Raw genomic sequence first — 19,315 nt, 5'->3', positions numbered from 1 at the left:
ACAAAGAAGCACTTAGGGGAAATTTCATCCATCAAAATACTTTCATCAGTAAAAAGAGAAAGAGCAGATTGATGAAACTGAGCATTCAATCAAAAAAAATTCCTTAAAGCACCAACAATTTAAACACCTTTAATTAAACACCAAAATAGAAATCCTGAAAATCAAAGGAAATATTAACAAAATTGAAAGTTAAAAAATTGAACAATTATACTAATAAAACATACTTATTAAACTAATTGATAAAACTAGCTTTTTGAAAAAACCCAATAAAATAGATAAGCCATTAGCTAATTTAATTTTTTTTAAAAGAAAGAAGAAAACCAGTTATTAGTACCAAAAATGAAAAAGGTGAATTCACAACCAAAGAAGAAATAAATGCAATTATTAGAAGTTATTTTGTTTTCAACCATATACCAAAAGATTGATAATTTAAATGAAATTGATGAATACTTCCTAAAATATAAATTGCCCTGATTAGGAAAGAGAATACTTACATAACTTTAGCTTAGAAAATGAAGTTGAATGAGCCATAAATGAACTCCTATATAAAAAGCTCCAGGACTAAATGGATTTACAAGTGAATTCTACTAAATATTTGAATAATAATTAATGATAATAACATAAACATTGAAAACAATTGTTAAAGAAGAGGTCCTGTCAAATTCCTTCTATGACATAAATATGGTCTTGATACCTGAACAATGGAGAGTCAAAACAGAGGGGAAAAACCCTATAGAACAATTTCCTTAATGAATGTAGATGCAAAATTTTAAAATAATATATTAGCAAAGAAACTGTAATAATGTATCACAAAGGTCATAAACAATGACCTGACTGGATTTATTTCAGAAATACAGGACTATTCAATATTAGGAAAATTATAAACATAATTGGCCATACTAACAAGAAGAATAACGACAATCATATTAGTTCAATGAAGTAGAAAAAGGTTTTGACAAAATACAATAGTCATTCCTGTTATAAAAAACCCACTAGAAAATATAGGACTAAATGGAGCTTTTCTTAAAATGATATGGAATACCTATCTAAAACCAAGAACAAACAATATCTGTAATGGAGATAAGTTAGAAGCCTTTCTGATAAGATTAAGGGTGAAGCAAGGATGTCTATTCAATATTGTACTAGAAAAGCTAGTTATATCAATTAGGTAAGAGAAAGAAATTGAAGTAATAAGCAAAGTAATAGGCAAAGAGGAAATAAAACTATTACTTTTTGCAGGTGTTATGATGGTTTACTTAAAGTAACTGAAAAAGCTAATTGAAACAATTAACAACTTCAGCAAAGTTATAGAATATAAAATAAACCCACACAAACTATCCACATTTCTTCATATTATCAACAAACTCCAACAGGAAGAGACAGAAAGAGAAATTCTATTTAAAATAACCATGCACAGTATAAAATATTTGGGAGTCTATCTGACAAGACATGCACTGGAACACAACTACAAAGCACTTAAAAAAAAATAAACATTTTTATTTAAAGTTTTGAGTTCCAAATTCTATCTCTCCTAACTTCCCTTCCTCTCCCCCACTCAGGCAGTAAGCAATCAGATAGAGGCTATACATGTGCAATTATGTAAAACATTACCATATTAGTTATTTTGTATAGGAAAACATGAATAAAAGAAAAAAATGAAAGAAAGTGAAAAACAGCATGCTTCAGTCTGTGTTCAATCAGTATCGGTTCTTTCTTTGGAGGTGGATAGTATTATTTATCATCAGTCCTTTGGGATTGTATTAGATTATTGTATTGCTAAGAATAATTAAGTCGTTCACAGTTCTTCATCCAACAATATTACTATCACAATGTTCTCCTGGCTCTGCTCACTTCACTATACATCAACTCATATAAGTCCTTCGAGGCCTTTTTGAAACCATCCCCCTTTCCATTTCTTATAGAATATTCCATTACAATCATATTCAGCTTATTTATTCATTCTCCAATTGATGGGTATTCCTTTGATTTCCTATTCTTAGCCACCACAAAAAGAGCTGCTATAAATATTTTTGTACAAATAGGTCTTTTTTTTCTTTTGGGGGATGTCTTTGGGATACAAACCTAGCAGTGGTATTGCTGGATCAAAGGGTATGCACAGTTTTATAGCCCTTTGGGCATAGTTCCAAATTGCTCTCCAGAAGGATTGGATCAATTCACAACTCCACCAACAGGGGATTAACATTCCAGTTTCCCCACATCTCCTTCAACATGCAACATTTTCCTTTTTTGTTATATTTGCCACTCTTATAGGTGTGAAGTGATACCTCAGAGTTTTAAATTTGCATTTCTCTGATGAATAGTGATTTAGAGCATTTTTTCATGTAATAATAGGCAGCTTTGATTTCTTTGTCTGCAAACTGCCTGTTTATAGCCTTTGATCATTTATCAATTAATGAATGACTTGTTATAAAATATTCTTTAGGCAAATAGAGACAGATAAAAATTAGATCAATATTAGTTGTTCAAGAGTATACTGAGCCCAATATAATAAAAATGATAATACTATCTAAATTAATTTATCTACTTAGTGTCATATTTAGTGCATTCAGTTTGATGGGTTAAACTACCTAGTTTACTTTGTAAACCAAGGAAAAATAATATCAAAATTCATTTGGAGAAACAAAAGGTCAAGAATATTAAAGAAATTTAAAAAGGGAAGGGGGCCTATCAATACCAGATCTTAAACTATTTTAGAAAGCAGTAGTAATCAAAGCATGTTGGTACTGGCTAAGAAATAGAGGAGGGGAAGAATTTAGAACTGACGATAAAATAAAATTGAATAAAAAAGCCACAAATTTTACTTATATCCCCAGTGGCTACAACATTGCCTGATACATGGTAGGCATTTAACAAATACTTGTGGATTTATCGAAATCTTCCTTCACCATATGTCTCACATCAATCTTTTTCTCTCCATTCCTAATGTCAACACCCTAATTTAGTCCCTAGATTACTATATTCATTTCTTAAGTGCTTTCTCTGACTCCAATTTTCTCTTTTCTAATACTTCCTGCATCATTCTATTAGATTAATTTTTCTATAGCATTGATTTTATTGTGTTACTCCCCAGCTCAAAAATCTCTGATAGTTTCCCATTATTCACGGATAACATTTAAATTTTGTATCCTCCTTTTTTTCTACTTTTGATTTGTTCCCCTCTTGGCCTGGATATAACAGTATATAGGCCACATGTCTTTGATCCTTCTCAGACTGAAAATTAATGAGGAGATTAAAACTATAAAACAGGGTGGAGTGGGACTTCTTTTGGTTGGGGACAGCTATTGGAACTGGGGTCCCTCTATTTCTTTCCTTCTTTCTTTCCTTCCTTCCTTCCTTCCTTCCTTCCTTCCTTCCTTCCTTCCTTCCTTCCTTCCTTCCTTCCTTCCTTCCTTCCTTCCTTCCTTCCTTCCTTTCTTTCTTTCTTTCTTTCTTTCTTTCTTTCTTTCTTTCTTTCTTTCTTTCTTTCTTTCTTTCTTTCTTTCTTTCTTTCTTTCTTTCTTTCTTTTTGCGGGGCAATTGGGGTTAAGTGACTTGCCCAGGGATACACAACTAGTAAGTGTTAAGTGTCTGAGGCCAGATTTGAACTCAGGTACTCTTGAATCCAGTGCCGGTGCTCTATATACTGCGCCACCTAGCTGCCCCCCTCTATTCCTTTAGACTTTTGGCCACCTACAGACTTGGAGCTTTTAGGCACTAGAATCAGCACCTAGCTTAGCCTAGTCTATTTTCTACATATTCTAGAAAAGTAAAGTCTCTCTTTTTTTTCTCTTTTGTATGCATTCTTAGTGTGTAAGTGCTACTTAATGTTTGATAATAAAAGGAAAATTCCCCACACATAGAAATTGCTTCATGTTTATGGTTAAAAAAGAAATTTCCCAAAATAATGATTTAATATTTCTCTGTGTGTGTATGATTTATTGGGGTACAATTTACTGAACAAACACTATCGCTAATGTTGAAAGATTCTATGATTTATGAAACTAGTTATGGTAGCAAATTGGGGTACAAGACATCTAGGACTAGATCCCAGGTATCTTCACAGTTAGTCCTATTCTGCTTCTCTAAATCTTTTTCTTTCAAAGTAGCCAAAGAGAAATATCATTATGGTTAGAAATAGAAACACTTACTTCTCTGATGACTAAGACCAATGCTTTAAACTTATTTTTTGTTTCTTAACTTATATCTCAGTCCTGGGATTTGATGATCCATCCTCTTTTTAAAATTTTTATTTATATATTTTTCCAGGAAGTGTGGTTCAATTTTATTTTAATCCCTCCTTTAGCTAACCTATTATCCATCATACCTCAGATTGAAATAGCTCCAGTGCTCTAAGCCCCCAGGTAGTACAAACCACAGTTTTTATACTTTTTTACCAAGGCAGTAGACTGGAAAAGGGGTGAGATGAAGCAATTACCAAAATCTGCCTGAGATGACTGAAGTGGTATAATATATCAGATTAGGCACTATATTTGGAGTTAGGAAGATAAAGATTTTTTTGTTTTGTTTTGTTTTGTCAGGGCAATGAGGGTTAAGTGACTCGCCCAGGGTTACACAGCTAGTGTCAAGTGTCTTAGGCCAGATTTGAATTCAGGGCCAGTGCTCTATCCACTATGCCACCTAGCTACCCTGAAGATAAAGATTTGAATCCTGCTTCACACACTTACTAGCTGAACAGCCCCTGGGCAAGTCATTTGACTTCTGTGGGCCTCAGTTTCCTCATTTGTAAAACCAGGGACTTGAACTCGATGGCTTCTAAGATCCTTTCCAGTTCTAAATCTATGATCCCATGATCCCATTTGCATTGTCTATAGTACAGAAGCTGGTAACCTATGATGACCTTTCTTGATTTTAACCCCAATGTGGACAATCGATGAGCAAGCATTTGTTTAGTGCCAGGGACTATGCTAGGTGCTGGGGACACAATGACAAAAATGAAGCCATCCCTTATCTCCAGGAGTTTACATTATATTGCACCTTGCCAAGCCCCAGTCTTGGATCACCCCCACCTTCAGTACCTTTTTTCCCATTTGCCTAAACAAAGGTGAAAAAGAGCAAACAACCATTCTGACTGGGTACACTACACATTTAGATTGTACAACCTCACTTGGGCTTTCTCACTGCTACTAGGCAATAGTACTGTGCCCCTCTTCCTAATTCATTGTCCCACTCTTCACAATGGCTCTTCTAAACCTTTTCATGGCTCCTCAGACTTCCTGTGATTCTACTCCCCCTTCCTCTTTTAGCTGAGAACCTCGCCTCATATTTTACAGTCACAATTGAGGCCATTTGCTATGAACTTTCTCCTTCCCTCTTTTTCATCTCATATCACTTGGATGACTTCTACTACTATTTCTTTCTTTGCCCATCTCACATGAAGAGCCTTACAGAGTCTTACAAAGGTTGACATCTAAATCTGCACAAGAGATCTTATTTCATCCTGTCTTCTCCAAGAGATTGTGCCTTCTGCCATTGATATTCTATCACTTATCTTCAATCTCTCTCTGTCTACTAGCTCCTTCTCTCCTGCAACAACCATCTCCCTTCCTCCCCCATTCTTTTTTTTTTTTTTTTTTTGGTGAGGCAATTGAGGTTAAGTGACTTGCCCAGGGTCACACAGCTAGTAAGTGTTAAGTGTCTGAGGCCAGATTTGAACTCAGGTACTCCTGAATTCAGGGCCAGTAGAACATACCCTAAGGAAAGAGGTGGCAACGGCCCTTATTGTATTAAAAAAGTTCCAGGTGTAGCAGGTGGAAAGAGACATGCTGGAACACAGTCAGGTTGTACATTTTATTTCCCTGTATTTTTGTTTGTTTGTTTGTTTGCTTTGTTTATTTTTGCAGGGCAATGGGGGTTAAGTGACTTGCCCAGGGTCACACAGCTAGTAAGTGTCAAGTGTCTGAGGTCAGATTTGAACTCAGGTACTCCTGAATCCAGGGCTTTATTCACTGTGCCACCTAGCTGCCCTTTCCCTGTATTTTTACATTTAAATAGTATCTCATAAATAAACTCTGCTTTGATTATTAGTTAAGAGGCTTCTTAATAGTTTGCTTATCAATTTTGGGAGTGGAGCAGTGTGGTGGAACTTTGTAAATGGCTCATATTAAATTAAAAGCAGTCAGATAGCCAGTTAGTGAAAAGTCCCCAGATTAGTCCTCCAGTCAGATTAGTCCCCCCAAATTAGGTAAGTTCAAAATATTTTTACATTTGAATGGCGACCCAGATGGGATTTACAGCCCAATTATAGTTTTTCTAAAATTATAATTTTTCATACAATCATAATTTTTCATAAGTCCAATTATATAATTTTTCAGAATAATTTTTCTAGCTAATAATAATGTTTTTACATTATCTTAAACTCAACATATCTAATACTGTAATCATGATTTTTTTTACCATAAAATCTATCCCCTCCGCTACCTTCCCTAATATTGCAAAGCACAACACTATCCTCATAGTCCCTCAGGTTTGCAACCTAGAAGTCATTTTGGATTCCTCACTACCTCTCAACCTCCATATACAAACTGTTGCCAAGACCTGCCAATTTTACTTTTACAATATTCTCAGCTAGGCCCCCTACTCTCCTCTGACACTCCCACCACTCTGGTTCAATTCCTCATCACCTCACACTTGGACTATTATAATAGCCAGCTAGTGGGTCTGCCTGACTCATGTCTTTCTCTACTTCAATCCATCAATCACTAAAGTGATTTTCCTAAAGTGCAGGGTGACCATGGTCACCTCACTACTTGACACTCAAAAAACTCCATTGTTAACTGGATGGAAACAACAACACTCTTGCTTTTGGGGGCAGCTAAGTGGCACAGTAGATAAAGCACTGGCCCTGGATTCAGGAGGACCTGAGTTCAAGTCTGCCCTCAAACACTTGAAACTTACTAGCTGTGTGACCCTGGGCACTTGACCCTCATTGCCCCACAAAAAATCAACCAAACAAAAAACTCCATTGTTTCCCCATTACCTCCAGGATAAAATATTATATCCTCTGGCATCCAAAGCCCTTCATAACCTAGCCCTCTCGTACCTTTCTAGTCTTCTTACACGAACCCCCTTTTCTTTGATCTAGTGACAATGACCTCCTGGCTGTTCCTTGAACAGGATTTTCCATCTCTTGGCTCCAGGTATTTTTTTCTTTTTTTCTTTTTTTCTTTTTTTTTTGCAGGGCAATGAGTATTAAGTGACTTGACCAAGGTCACACAGCTAGTAAGAGTGTCAAGTGTCTGAGTATGGATTTGAACTCAGGTCCTCCTGAATCCAGGCCAGTGCTTTATCCACTGTGCCACCTAGCTGCCCCCTCCAGGTATTTTTCTCTGGCTGTTCCCCATGCCTGGCATGTTCTCCTCTTCAACTCCATCTACTGGCCACCCTGGCTTCCGATGAGTACCACTAAAATTCCATCTTTTGGAGGAAGCCTTTCCCAAACCCTATTAATTCCAATGCTTCCCCTTTAAAATTTATCTCTTATTTATCCTGTATATAGCTTGTTTGTAATACTTGTTTGCTTGTTCTCTCCCTCATTAGATTCTTTTTTTTAAATTAAAAAAAATTTTTTTTTTAATTTTTAGTGAGGCAATTAGGGTTAAGTGACTTGCCCAGGGTCACACAGCTAGTAAGTGTTAAGCATCTGAGGCCAGATTTGAACTCAGGTACTCCTGACTCCAGGGCTGGTGCTCTATCCACTGCACCACCTAGCTTCTCCCTCCCTCATTAGATTCTGAGCTCCTTGAGGGCAGAGACTGTCTTTTGCCTTTTTGTATCCCCAGTGCTTAACATAGTGCCTGGCACATACATAGTAAGTATTTAACAAATGTTTTTTGACGGACTGATTGACCCCTTATAGGGATAGAAAACATGGACGTATACAGACTATACACTACATAACCTAATATATTTTTGGCATAATGCAGAAAGTAAAAGTATCCGGGGGAAAGAGGGATCAAGAAAGGCTTCATGGAGGAAGTCATGCTTGAGCTAAATTTTGAAAGAACCTAGGAATTCTGAGGTAAGGAGGGAATGAGGTATGGCTAGTATAAAGGCATAGAGATAAGATAAGTATCATTTTGAGGAAAAGTAAGACATCAAAAGGCTAGTAAAGGTAAAAGTAGACAAACTGGAATTTATTAACTCTGACTCTCAAAAGACAGTTCCTAACAAAATCCATCTGATATGTGACTTTGAGGTAAGGTGGGGGCAGTGAAGGGAAGGAATTTTCCAATTACATCTCAAAATATGATTATAAAATACCAAGTTGTACCAACTACACAGTTATCAGGAAGAACCTTGATGTCAAAGGAAGCATGACATAGTAGGTGAATGAGTTAATGAGTATGGGAGTGTGTGTGTGTGTGTGTGTGTGTGTGTGTGTGTGAAAAGAGACAGAGACAGAGAGATAGAGGGACAGAGACAGAAAGTACACAAAGCACTTGATTGGTAGTCAAGACACTTAGGTCCAATTTCTAGCTGTGCCACGTGGTAACTGTGTAGTAACTGTGTAGCAAGTATGTACCTTATGTAAACCACAACCTTTGTGAGGCTCAGTTTCACAAAATGAGAAGTAGATTTCCTCCATGGTCCCTTTTAGCTCTGACAATTTATAATCCTATGGAAAGTTGAGACTGCTACAACAATTGTGGTGTATGTGGCAAATCATGTCATCTTCCTGAATTTTAAGTCCTTCTCAGCTGTTGCTTCCATTAACCCCTCAGCACTATGAACCCTCTACCTCCAGGGTTACTGTCTTCTTCTTTTTTTTTTTTTTTGGTGAGGCAATTGGGGTTAAGTGACTTGCCCGGGGTCACACAGCTAGTAAGTGTTAAGTGTCTGAGGCTGGATTTGAACTCAGGTACTCTTGACTCCAGGGCCGGTGCTCTATCCACTGCGCTACCTAGCTGCTCCCCAGGGTTACTATCTAATGGGGAAAAATCACACTGTTCTAGAGTCGACCTCAGTTTGAGGCAGCTAGCTGTTATAATGGCTAGAATGCTGGACTTCGAGTCAGGAAGACCCAAGTTTGAATTCTGCCTTTAGTCACTATCTGTGTTGACTTGAGCCAGTCACTCAACCTTTCCCTGTTTCTTCATCTGTGAAATGGGTAAAAAACCCAGCACAGACCTTCTAGGGCTGTTGTGATGATCCCGTGAGATGACATGTACAAAGTGCTTTGCAAACCTTAAAGTGCTACATAAATGATAGCTTAAAAACCATACTTTCCTGTATTTCAGTTCTGAACATGACATTTAATCACCCAAGTGGAAGAGAGAGAATTTTAGTCTCCTACTAAGCTAAATGGAAACCATGACTAATTAAGCTAATTATATCAGACCGTGTGCAAAAGGCAATTGTGATAAATTAGTATCCATAGTAACTGGAGCTGTTCAAAGGCTAATAAAGTGATGAATAACAGATTAGATTTACCAATAAAGTATACAACATGTCCATTACTTATATATATATATATATATAGCATTTAATGTAACTCAGATAAATACTTATAGTGGACAACAATAATGGTTTAAGGACCATTTCATTATTCCCTTTCTTTCTTTTTTTTTTTTTTTTGCAGGGCAGTGAGGTTTAAGTGACTTGCCCAGGGTCACACAGCTAGTGAATGTCAAGTATCTGAGTTCAGATTTGAACTCAGGTCCTTCTGAATCCAGGGCCGGTCCTTTATCCACTGTGCCACCTAGCTTCTCCATTATTCCTTTCTTAACCTGAAATGTATTTCTTCTAGAAAACCCATGTAGTCTAGTTTCATTGAGAGCTAATATTTTCATTTTTAATTATTTTTATCTTTGCAGCTCTAACTTAATTTGTTTGGATTAAAAACATACCTATCCATAACATTCCATTCAAATGCCACTTCTTCAATGAAACTTTCCTTGATCTTGCTCTACTCCTACCATTTAGAAATGCTGACATATTCTTCAGATTTCCTAGTTTCCATTTGCAAAACTCTTATGGGATTATAATGTTTTATTTTGCATTATAGTTATTTCTTATATCCCTCCCTCCCCTTCCCAGACTACAACCTCCATTAATTGATGTCTTTTTTTTTTTTAAATCTTCAATGAGTATCTAACAGACTGCTTTTACTCATGATAGGCACTTAATAAAAACCTGTTAAACTTAATTCAATGGAAATATAGTAAAGGCTTTGAAACTGTGAATTAAATTGTCCATAATGTTTCATTATGAAACACCATGGCACAGTGGATAGGGAGCTGGCCTTGGGGCCAGGAAGAATTGAGTTTAAGTTCTGCCTTTGACAAATACTGTCCATATGACCTTAGGCAAATCAGAAATTAAACTTCTCAGTGCTCTTTTTTTTGTCCTTCGTTTTTGAAGAGGACCATGACAGATGCCATGACTTGCAGTGAATTGGATTTAAGTGAGGGAGGGCTGTGCAAAGTTACCAACCTCACTCTTTCCTCCAGAGCCATCTGGGTCTAGTGGTAAGATGTAGATCAGGATGACTGGACATGGCCCTGGATATATATATATATATATATATATATATAAATATATATATATAAATATATATATATATAAATATATATATATAAATATATATATATATAAAATATATATATATATATATATTTTTTTTTGAGGCAATTGGGTTAAGTGACTTCCCCAAGGTCACATAGCTAGTAAATATATAATGTCAGATTTGAACTCAGGTTCTCCCAACTTTAAGGCCAGTGCTCTATCCACTGCACCACCTAGCTGTCCCCATTCTCAGTGCTCCAGGCACCTCTCTAAATTGCAGAGAAGTTGCTGACATGAATTGGTAGGAGGAGTTTTCTCACCTAAGTATCTATACTACTGGTCCATTCCCTATCTCTATCCCTATTCCTATCCTTTTCCCTAATGTTTAACTGCTTAGTTCCTGCATAATACCAATGTTTGAAGGAGAGTGGCCCAGGACCAGTTTAGAGGAGTCTCAATTTAACAAACCCCATTCATTCAGGGTCTTACAAATCCAACACATTTTGAAAGAATATGAATGGAAAGAAGGTGTAAAATTAACTTTGATTTTTAATAAGCAGAACTAATAGAACGATGAGCCCATTACAGAGTGCTTGAAAAAGTATTCAGGTTAGGAGAACCTGGCTTTGAAAATGACTCTGGGGGCAGCTAGGTGGCGCAGTGGATAAAGCACTGGCTCTGGATTCAGGAGTACCTGAGTTCAAATCCGGCCTCAGACACTTGGCACTTACTAGCTGTGTGACCCTGGGCAAGTCACTTAACCCCCATAGCCCCACAAAAAAAAAAAAAGTAAAAAGAAAAAATGACTGTAAAAAAATGGGTAGTTATTTCTCATTTGGGCAGTTCAAATGAAATCTAGTGGTTTTATGGATATTGAATAGTTCTAAGTGGTTCATTTCTGCTAGATCAAGTTCCATGTAAAATGCCATATAGCATGGGCAGATTTACTCGCATAGGTCATAACATGTAAGAGATAATTGGATTCCATGCTAAATACTCCATTTTAACCAAAGGTCTTCTCCATGTTATGAAAATAGGTTATCTCCGAATTACTTTCCAGTTGGGATACTGCACTGAAGGCAATAGTCAAGGAATAACTCTTCTAGGCTCCAGAATGTCTGCCTCCAAAGCCAGTATCCTTTGGATAACTAAAGGAACCCAGTGATCTGTCAGTGAATCTGAGGGTGTGAGAAAGCAGGAGAGATCAAGGATGTGCTTACAAATTCACTTTGATAATGGCATTTGTGCTGGACTAAGAGAAGACCTGAAACTAGTATTAGCCATATTCCATCCTCAAGGAAGATTTCCCCAGGACTGACTAGAAAAAGGAACTATATCTAGTCCCCCATGTTTTCTTTTTGTTTCCAAGTCCTGTGATTTTATCAGCACAGGGAACTCATGAAATCATTATACCATGATTTAGAGTAACAAAGAGGTTGTGATTCTGTGCCTTGAGCTCAATAGAGAAATTAGAGCTGGAAAAATAGACTTGGGAGTCATCTGCATAGAGAGGATAATTGTACCTAAGGGAGTCAATGAGGTTACCTAGAATAAAAAGATTCCAAAATATAGATACCAAGCAGAGGAGATTACAATAATGTGGCAATTGTATGAGGTCCGTATCATTTCTCATTATACTGTCAGCTATTAGAGTGGTCCTAAAGACACATTCAAAGAGTCTACAGAAAAATGAACTTATATTCCAGAACTTTTATTTATTTACAAAAATAGTTATTTTGTCTATCTGTGCAAGCATATACAGGATAATCAAGGTACAAGACATCAATTTACCCCAGGGACTTTTTTTTTTTTTTTGCATGGACTCCATTGAAAAAGGTGGGAAGAAGATAAAAAGTAACTCACACTTGTAGAGTACTTTAATGTTTGCAAAGAGCTTTTCATACATCATTTTATTTTTTCCTCTTAACAACTCTGTGAAGTGGATTCTGTTATCCCCATTTTACAGATCAGGAAACTGAGGTTCACTGAGGTTAAAGTAAGTAGTGGGGTTTGAAACCTGGTCCTCTGATTTCAAATCCAATTTTTCCTACCATAACATGTTACAATGAATGTCCTCTTTGAAAGTCCTTCACTGAATTCTACCATCCCTCAACTACCATCCTTTATCTCTGCTCTCCTTCATAGTCAAACTCCTATTTTTTTTTTTTTGCAGGGCAATGAGGGTTGTGACTTGCCCAGGGTCACACAGCTAGTAAGTGTAAGTATCTGAGGTTGGATTTGAACTCAGATCCTCCTGAATCCAAGGCCAGTGCTTTATCCACTGTGCCACCTAGTTGCCCCCCAAACTCCTATTTTTTTACCTCTCACTCACTTCTCAACCCTTGAAATTTGGCTCCCACACTCACTACCCTACTAAAACTGTCCTCTTTAAAATGACCAGTGATCTTTTTTCCCCCAGAGTTTTTTTTTGGGGGGGGCAGGACAATGAGGGTTAAGTGACTTGTCCAGGGTCACACAGCTAGTAACTGGCAAATGTCTGAGGCTGGATTTGAACTCAGGTCCTCCTGAATTCAGGGCTCGTGCTTTATCCACTGCACCATCTAGCTGCCTCCACCAGTGATCTTTTTATTGCTAAATCTCATGAATTTCCTCAGACCATGAAGTTAACCAAGAGGGATAACTTGTTCTTTTTGAAGAGTCTAGCCACTTTGGCAGAGCAAGCCCAGGATCCTAAGCCCAAGTGCCTCAGGAATAGAAGTCTGATTGAGGGAAACTGTTCTTGTGAATAAGGGGCCTGCTATCCTTGATAACACCAGCATGGTGTTTTCCATTGAGTTAGTACATAAACATTTTTATTCATTCATTCTAGTCACCCATGTCATAACCTAAGAGTCATCTTTTATTCCTTCCTTTTCATTCACACCAGAGATGATAAGTTGCTAAACTGTTATTTATTTATTTGGAAAGCTAAAGGTTGAATTTATTCTGAAAAGGCAAACAGTGCATAAAAGTGTTCTACAGTTTGAGGACAATTCCCTTTTTCTGTTCAACTTTGCATGTGAAAATATCCATTTTATTTGTTTAAATTAAAAATAAAAATAAATTTCTTAAAATCCTGGGTGCTAAAATCAAGACTAAGCTTGGAAAAATGGGCTTTTTCAAAAGAACACTTAATATCCAATGGAATACAAATGTGGTTTCATGAAAAATTAACGAATGTGTCAAAATCTTATGGACTTTGCTTGTGTAAAACAAGTGACTGCAGCAAAAAGAGAGCAGATTGCATATTCCAAGTATTTTAAAGATGTACAAAGCTGTAAGGCTTATTGTCTATCAATACATTTAATTTCTTTTAAATTTGCAAATGACAGAGTACGAATTCTAGTTTGATGACTATTCAGTTTTTATACCTTCCTTATCCTTCCTTTTTGTCTAATCTGCTTTTCTAAATTCACTCCCCAAAGCACTCTTTACTCTTTCAATAGACCTGAAAAAAGATGTCAGGTGGGGCTCTATTTTCAAAAGATGGGGGTGATCTGTCTCTTCTGCTCATTCCTCAACATTTAGCAGCAAAAGATCTCTAAATGATGAGTTATGTGTTAATACCATCATACCATTAAACATACAAAAACAAAGCCCAATATTACACAGTAACTTACATATTCAAGTGAGATTTATTGAAGCATGTAGCACACAGGCAGCTGGGTCCCAAAATGATTGCTGGAATGCAACTACTTCAATTAATCTTGGGGAGCCAACAGCGGTTCCTAATTCAGTCTTTCATGCCATTCAAAGTGAGCTTTGGCAACAATGCATCTTTAGCAGTGCTAAAGGAGCCTGATTTACTCTTCCTTATAGAGAAAAGGCTTCATTTCTCAACTTTGGGAAGTAAGTTCTCACCTTTTATTTTTCCCTCAAGGATTTGGGGACTGCTCATTGACCAGGATACATGTACATGAATCTATGGTCAGTCTTTTCTGAAATGTCTGGTCTTTAAGGCAATTCAGCCTTTTGCATAGTTGAGAAGCTTTTAAAATGATCTGTTTCCTCAGTATCTCTTGAATCTATTCCCTTCTTTATACTATAACCACCTACTTCAGGCCCTAATCCTCTTGCTTAGACAATTGCAATAGGCTGATAATTGGTCTCCTTGCATCTTTTATACATCTAACAAATTTACATCCCTAACATAAAAGTCTGACTATATGTCTACACTGCTCAAGAAACTTAAGTGGCTCCCCATTGCCTCTAGGATAAAAAACAATTCACATGTAAAAAAACTATTCACATGTAAAGCCTTTCACAATCTAGCTCCAGACTACATATCCAGTGTATGTACAGGCTGTGCCAAAAGTCACGAAGAGGTTTTAATAACTTTTTGAAAATTAATCTTTATTTTTCACCATTTATGAGATTTCATTTTTTCACGTGTAATGTAAATTCATTTCCTAGAAATACTGTATATGATTGATGCTATGGTATTGTAAATTTAAAATAAAAAATAAAGAAGTTATTAAATATTTGTGACTTTTGGCCCACCCTATATATATCCAGGCTGAGGCAGACATTTCTACCTCTTTGTTGTTGTTTGTTTTTTCCTTTTTTGGGGGGCGGGGGGAACAATGAGGGTTAAGTGACTTGCCCAGGGTCACACAGCTAGTAAAAGGGTCAAGTGTCTGAGGCCAGATTTGAACTCAGGACCTCCTGAATCCAGGGCTGGTGCTTTATCCACTGTTCCATCTAGCTGCCCCTCTACCTCTTTGTTGTAACTAAACTGGTGTACAAAATATTCTGTCTTTCACTTTGGTCAATTAGAACCCCTAGTTCTTCTCAAGGTTTAACCAAAGCTTTACTTACTTTAAGTCAAGCCTAGACAAGTCAAGTCAACAAGCATTAGGGTGTATATGGGGGATTGACAATTAGTCTAGGTTGGTCGAAAAAAAAGAGTACATAAGGAAGATTAGTGCAAGTTGGGGAATGTTAGGTGGTGTCTAATAGTAGAGGAGTATGGCTACCATACTGGGGAGTTTGGACTTGATTTGGTAGAAAAGAAGGAGCTATTGAGGATTTTAAAGCAACATACTGATATAATCAGATCTATACATAAGGAAGATTAATCTGAACACAATATGAAATATGAATGGGAGAGGGAAATTGGGGGGTGAGGAAGAAAGATTAGGGAGGCTACTGCACTACTCCAAGGTAGTGGTAAAAGGGGCTCTGAACTAGTGTTCAGTAGCATTTCTAGGCCATAGGAATAGAAAAGAGATGTGAGAGATGTTATGGAAGTAGAATTTACAGAACTTCATAACTGGTAGCTAGGTGATGCAGCACATAGAGTGTTGGACTTGGAGTCTGGAAGACTAGTTGAAATCTCATGGCCTCAGACACTTAGTGGCTGTGTGACTCTGGGCAAGTTCCTTAACCTCTATCTACCTCAATTTCTTTATTTGTAAAGTGGGTATGACAATAGCACCTACCTTGCAGAGTTGTTGTGAAGATCAAATGAGATTGTAAAGCACTTAGGACAGTACCTGGAATATGGTAAGTGCTATATAAATGTTAGATATTGTTGTTATTATTATCTGTAAAATGCTTTAAACCTAGAGATTTTTGTGAGGAAAAAAGAGACAATATTTTATAAATGCTATTCATATTACCTATTATTGATTGGATACAGAAAGCTACAGAGAGAGACAGAGAAGAGCTCATGGAGAATACAGTCAGAAGTCATGATAGGTGAAGATATCAAGAAGGGAAAATGGTGTTATTTGGGTATCAGAGGATAACAGTTAGATAGTGCTCACCAGGCCCAAATCCTGTTTTTCTCCCCATTTCTCCATTGAGCCTAACACTAAGTAGGGATCCAGATGCAGGCTAAAGATCATTGCTTCTTCTTCTTTTTTTTTTTTTTTTTGCAGGGCAATGGGGGTTAAGTGACTTGCCCAGGATCACACAGCTAGTAAGTGTCAAGTATCTGAGGCCGGATTTGAACTCAGGTACTCCTGAATCCAGGGCCAGTGCTTTATCCACTGTGCCACCTAGCTACCCCAAGATCATTGCTTCTTCACGCTAAAATTTCAGTGGGAGAGACTATAGAAATAAGATGAGGAACATAGCATAGCAAAAAAGAAGAAATCTTCGGATGCTCTAGATTGTTCTTTGTCAGAGGCATATGCAGAAGTAGGGTAACATCCTTTTACAAACAAAACAAGGCAGCTGGATGGACCTTGGATAGGGGATATTGTTACCACCACCTCGAGGAAATCAGCTAAGGGGTAGCAAGTTGGAGAAATGGCTCCAAGGTCTTCACCACCCATTGTTTCATTTTGAGGTTGCCTGTAGGCATCAAATAAAAACAAAGAACTTCTATAGCACATGCTGCCGCACAAAAGTACCTCTTATGGCACTAAAGGGACCCTAAAAGCATTCAGTGACAAGTTTTGCCTTGGGGTTGAATGTAATGGTAGGCAGTAGAATACAGCTTCTCTCCTTTATCTTCTCAAGCCATAATGACCAATAGTAGTGAAGCACTTAGAGACAATCTTCATTTCAAAAAGGGGATAATACTAACCTTGATGCCACCCCAGGATTGGTGGGAGAGGAAATCTACAGGACTAAAGACACCGGACTGTGCTGGGTATCGAAGAAGGAAGTCCAATTCAACAGCACTGATTTCCTGGTTCATTAAGAGAATCTACAAAATTGAAGACAGTGGTGGTTTATTCATTCATTCATTCATTCATTCATTCATTTATTTATTTATCTATGTATGTATGTATGTATTTATTGTGGGGCAATGAGGATTAAGTGACTTGCCCAGGAGACACAGCTAGTAAATGTCAAATGTCTGAGGCCAGATTTGATCTCAGATCCTCCTGAATTAGGGCTGGTGCTTTATCCATTATGCCACCTAACTGTCCCCCAAAGACAGTGTATTTATATAACCTCTAATACTGTGTCTATATCCTCAGACATATCATAAGTGTAGATGCTTCTTAATATTCAAGTTTACATGTCTTATAATCAGTCCTACTCCTATCAATTGAGCCATTCTATTAAATTCTGTTCTTTTTAATTTTTTTAATTTAGAATTTTATTTTTTCCCAAATTACATGTAAAAAAATTTAACATGGATTTTTAAAACTTTGTGTTCCCAGAAGAACATTGTACACAGTATCATCAACATTGAGTGTTGACCTACTGTGATGGACTATATTCTTCTCACCAATGCAATGGTACAAAAGAGTTCCAGGGAACTCATGATAGAAGAGGATCTCCAAATCCAAGAAAAAAAAAGAAAGAAAGAACTGTGGAGTATAGATGCTGATTGAACCATATTATTTCTTTTGTTTTGGGTGCTGTTGTTTTTTTTTTTCTATTTTGAGGTTTTGCATCACTGCTCTGATTCTTTCTCTTGTAACAGGATTAATGCAGAAATAGGATTAATGTTTTTATGTATATATATGTGTGTGTATATATATATATCTATATGTATATGTATAGAGACATATAGATATAACCTATATCAGATTACCTGCTGTCTAGGGGAGGGGGGAGGGAGGGGAGGGAGGGAGAAAAATCCGAAATTGTAAAGCATGTATAAACAAAAGTTGAGAACTATCTTTACATGTAACGGAAAAAATAAAATACCTCATACATTTAAAAAAAAATAAAGAGTATGCACAGTTAAAAAAAAAACACTTTGTGTTCCAAATTTTCTTCCTCCCTCCCTTCCCCGCCTTAAGAGTTTAAGCAATTCAGCATAAGTTACATATGTGTAGTCATGCAAAACATTTCCACATTAGTCAGGTTGTGTAAGAAAACAGACAAAATAAAACTTTAGAAAAAGGAATTTAAAAAATTATGCTTCAATCTGTATTCAGACACCATTAATTCTTTCTTTGTAGATGGATTGCATTTTTCATAAATCCTTCAGAGTTGTCATGGATCATTGTATTGATTAAAATAACTAAGTCATTCACAGCAGATCATCTTACAATATTGCTGTTATTTTGTATACAGTATATTTCATTTTGCATCAGCTCATGTAAGTCTTTCCAGGTTTTTCTGATAGCATCCTGCTCATCATATCTTACAGCACAATAGTGTTCCATCATAATCTCATCCCACAATTTGTTCAGTCATTCCCTTATTGATGGGCATCTCCCCAATTTCGAATTCAACTTTTTAAAAAATCTCTTTTTGGATTCCAACCTGGTAGTGGTATTACTAGGTCAAAGAGTATGCATGGTTTTATAGCTCTTTGGCCATAGTTCCAAATTGCTCTAGAGAATGTTTGAATTAGTTTACAACTTTACCAAAAGTGTATTAATATCTCATCAAATTCTGTTCTTAAGGAGTGTTAGAGTAAGGTTAGCACCATGTACACTGTTTTTGCACTTCTTTGGATCCCTCCATTGTGTCTTCCTTCCCTAGGAAACTCATCATTGGAAAATCTTATGCTGCAAAAAGGAATTTGCAACATATCATCATCTGCCCCTCTGATTGGACCCTTTGACTGGCAGGCAGGACCATACGCTCAAGGGCCTCTAAAGAATTTTCTCCCTATTTCCTACTAGCTATGCATCAGATACCTTCTATCCTTTTTACTACCTCCCTGTTTTTCAGCTTTCTTTCATGAGTTATCTTCTCCCATAAGATTGTAATTTCCTTGAGGGCAGGAACTATCTTTGTTTTCATTTATATTTATATACCCAGCACTTAGCACAGTGCTTGACACCTTAATTAAGTGCCTATGGTATGTTGAACACTATAGTGTTAGTAGAAGACAAAAGAAAAGAATTTTAAGACATATTTCCTGTCCTTG

The 19,315-nt window shown here is 36.8% G+C and overlaps 1 protein-coding gene across 1 annotated transcript in view; it reads right to left on the bottom strand.

The window, feature by feature from the left end:
* Nucleotides 1-19,315, bottom strand: part of DNAH9 (dynein axonemal heavy chain 9) — a 455,137-nt gene that overhangs the window by 50,257 nt on the left and 385,565 nt on the right. The window contains exon 59 of the mRNA XM_044002519.1: nucleotides 17,060-17,182. Coding sequence (XP_043858454.1) covers nucleotides 17,060-17,182 — 123 coding nt within the window. The remainder of the gene's footprint in view (nucleotides 1-17,059; nucleotides 17,183-19,315) is intronic.

Source organism: Dromiciops gliroides, chromosome 4 (assembly GCF_019393635.1).
Source record: "Dromiciops gliroides isolate mDroGli1 chromosome 4, mDroGli1.pri, whole genome shotgun sequence".
Lineage (NCBI taxonomy): Eukaryota > Metazoa > Chordata > Mammalia > Microbiotheria > Microbiotheriidae > Dromiciops > Dromiciops gliroides.
The sequence above is the reverse complement of the archived record's forward strand: the minus strand, read 5'-3'. Positions and strand labels throughout refer to the sequence as shown.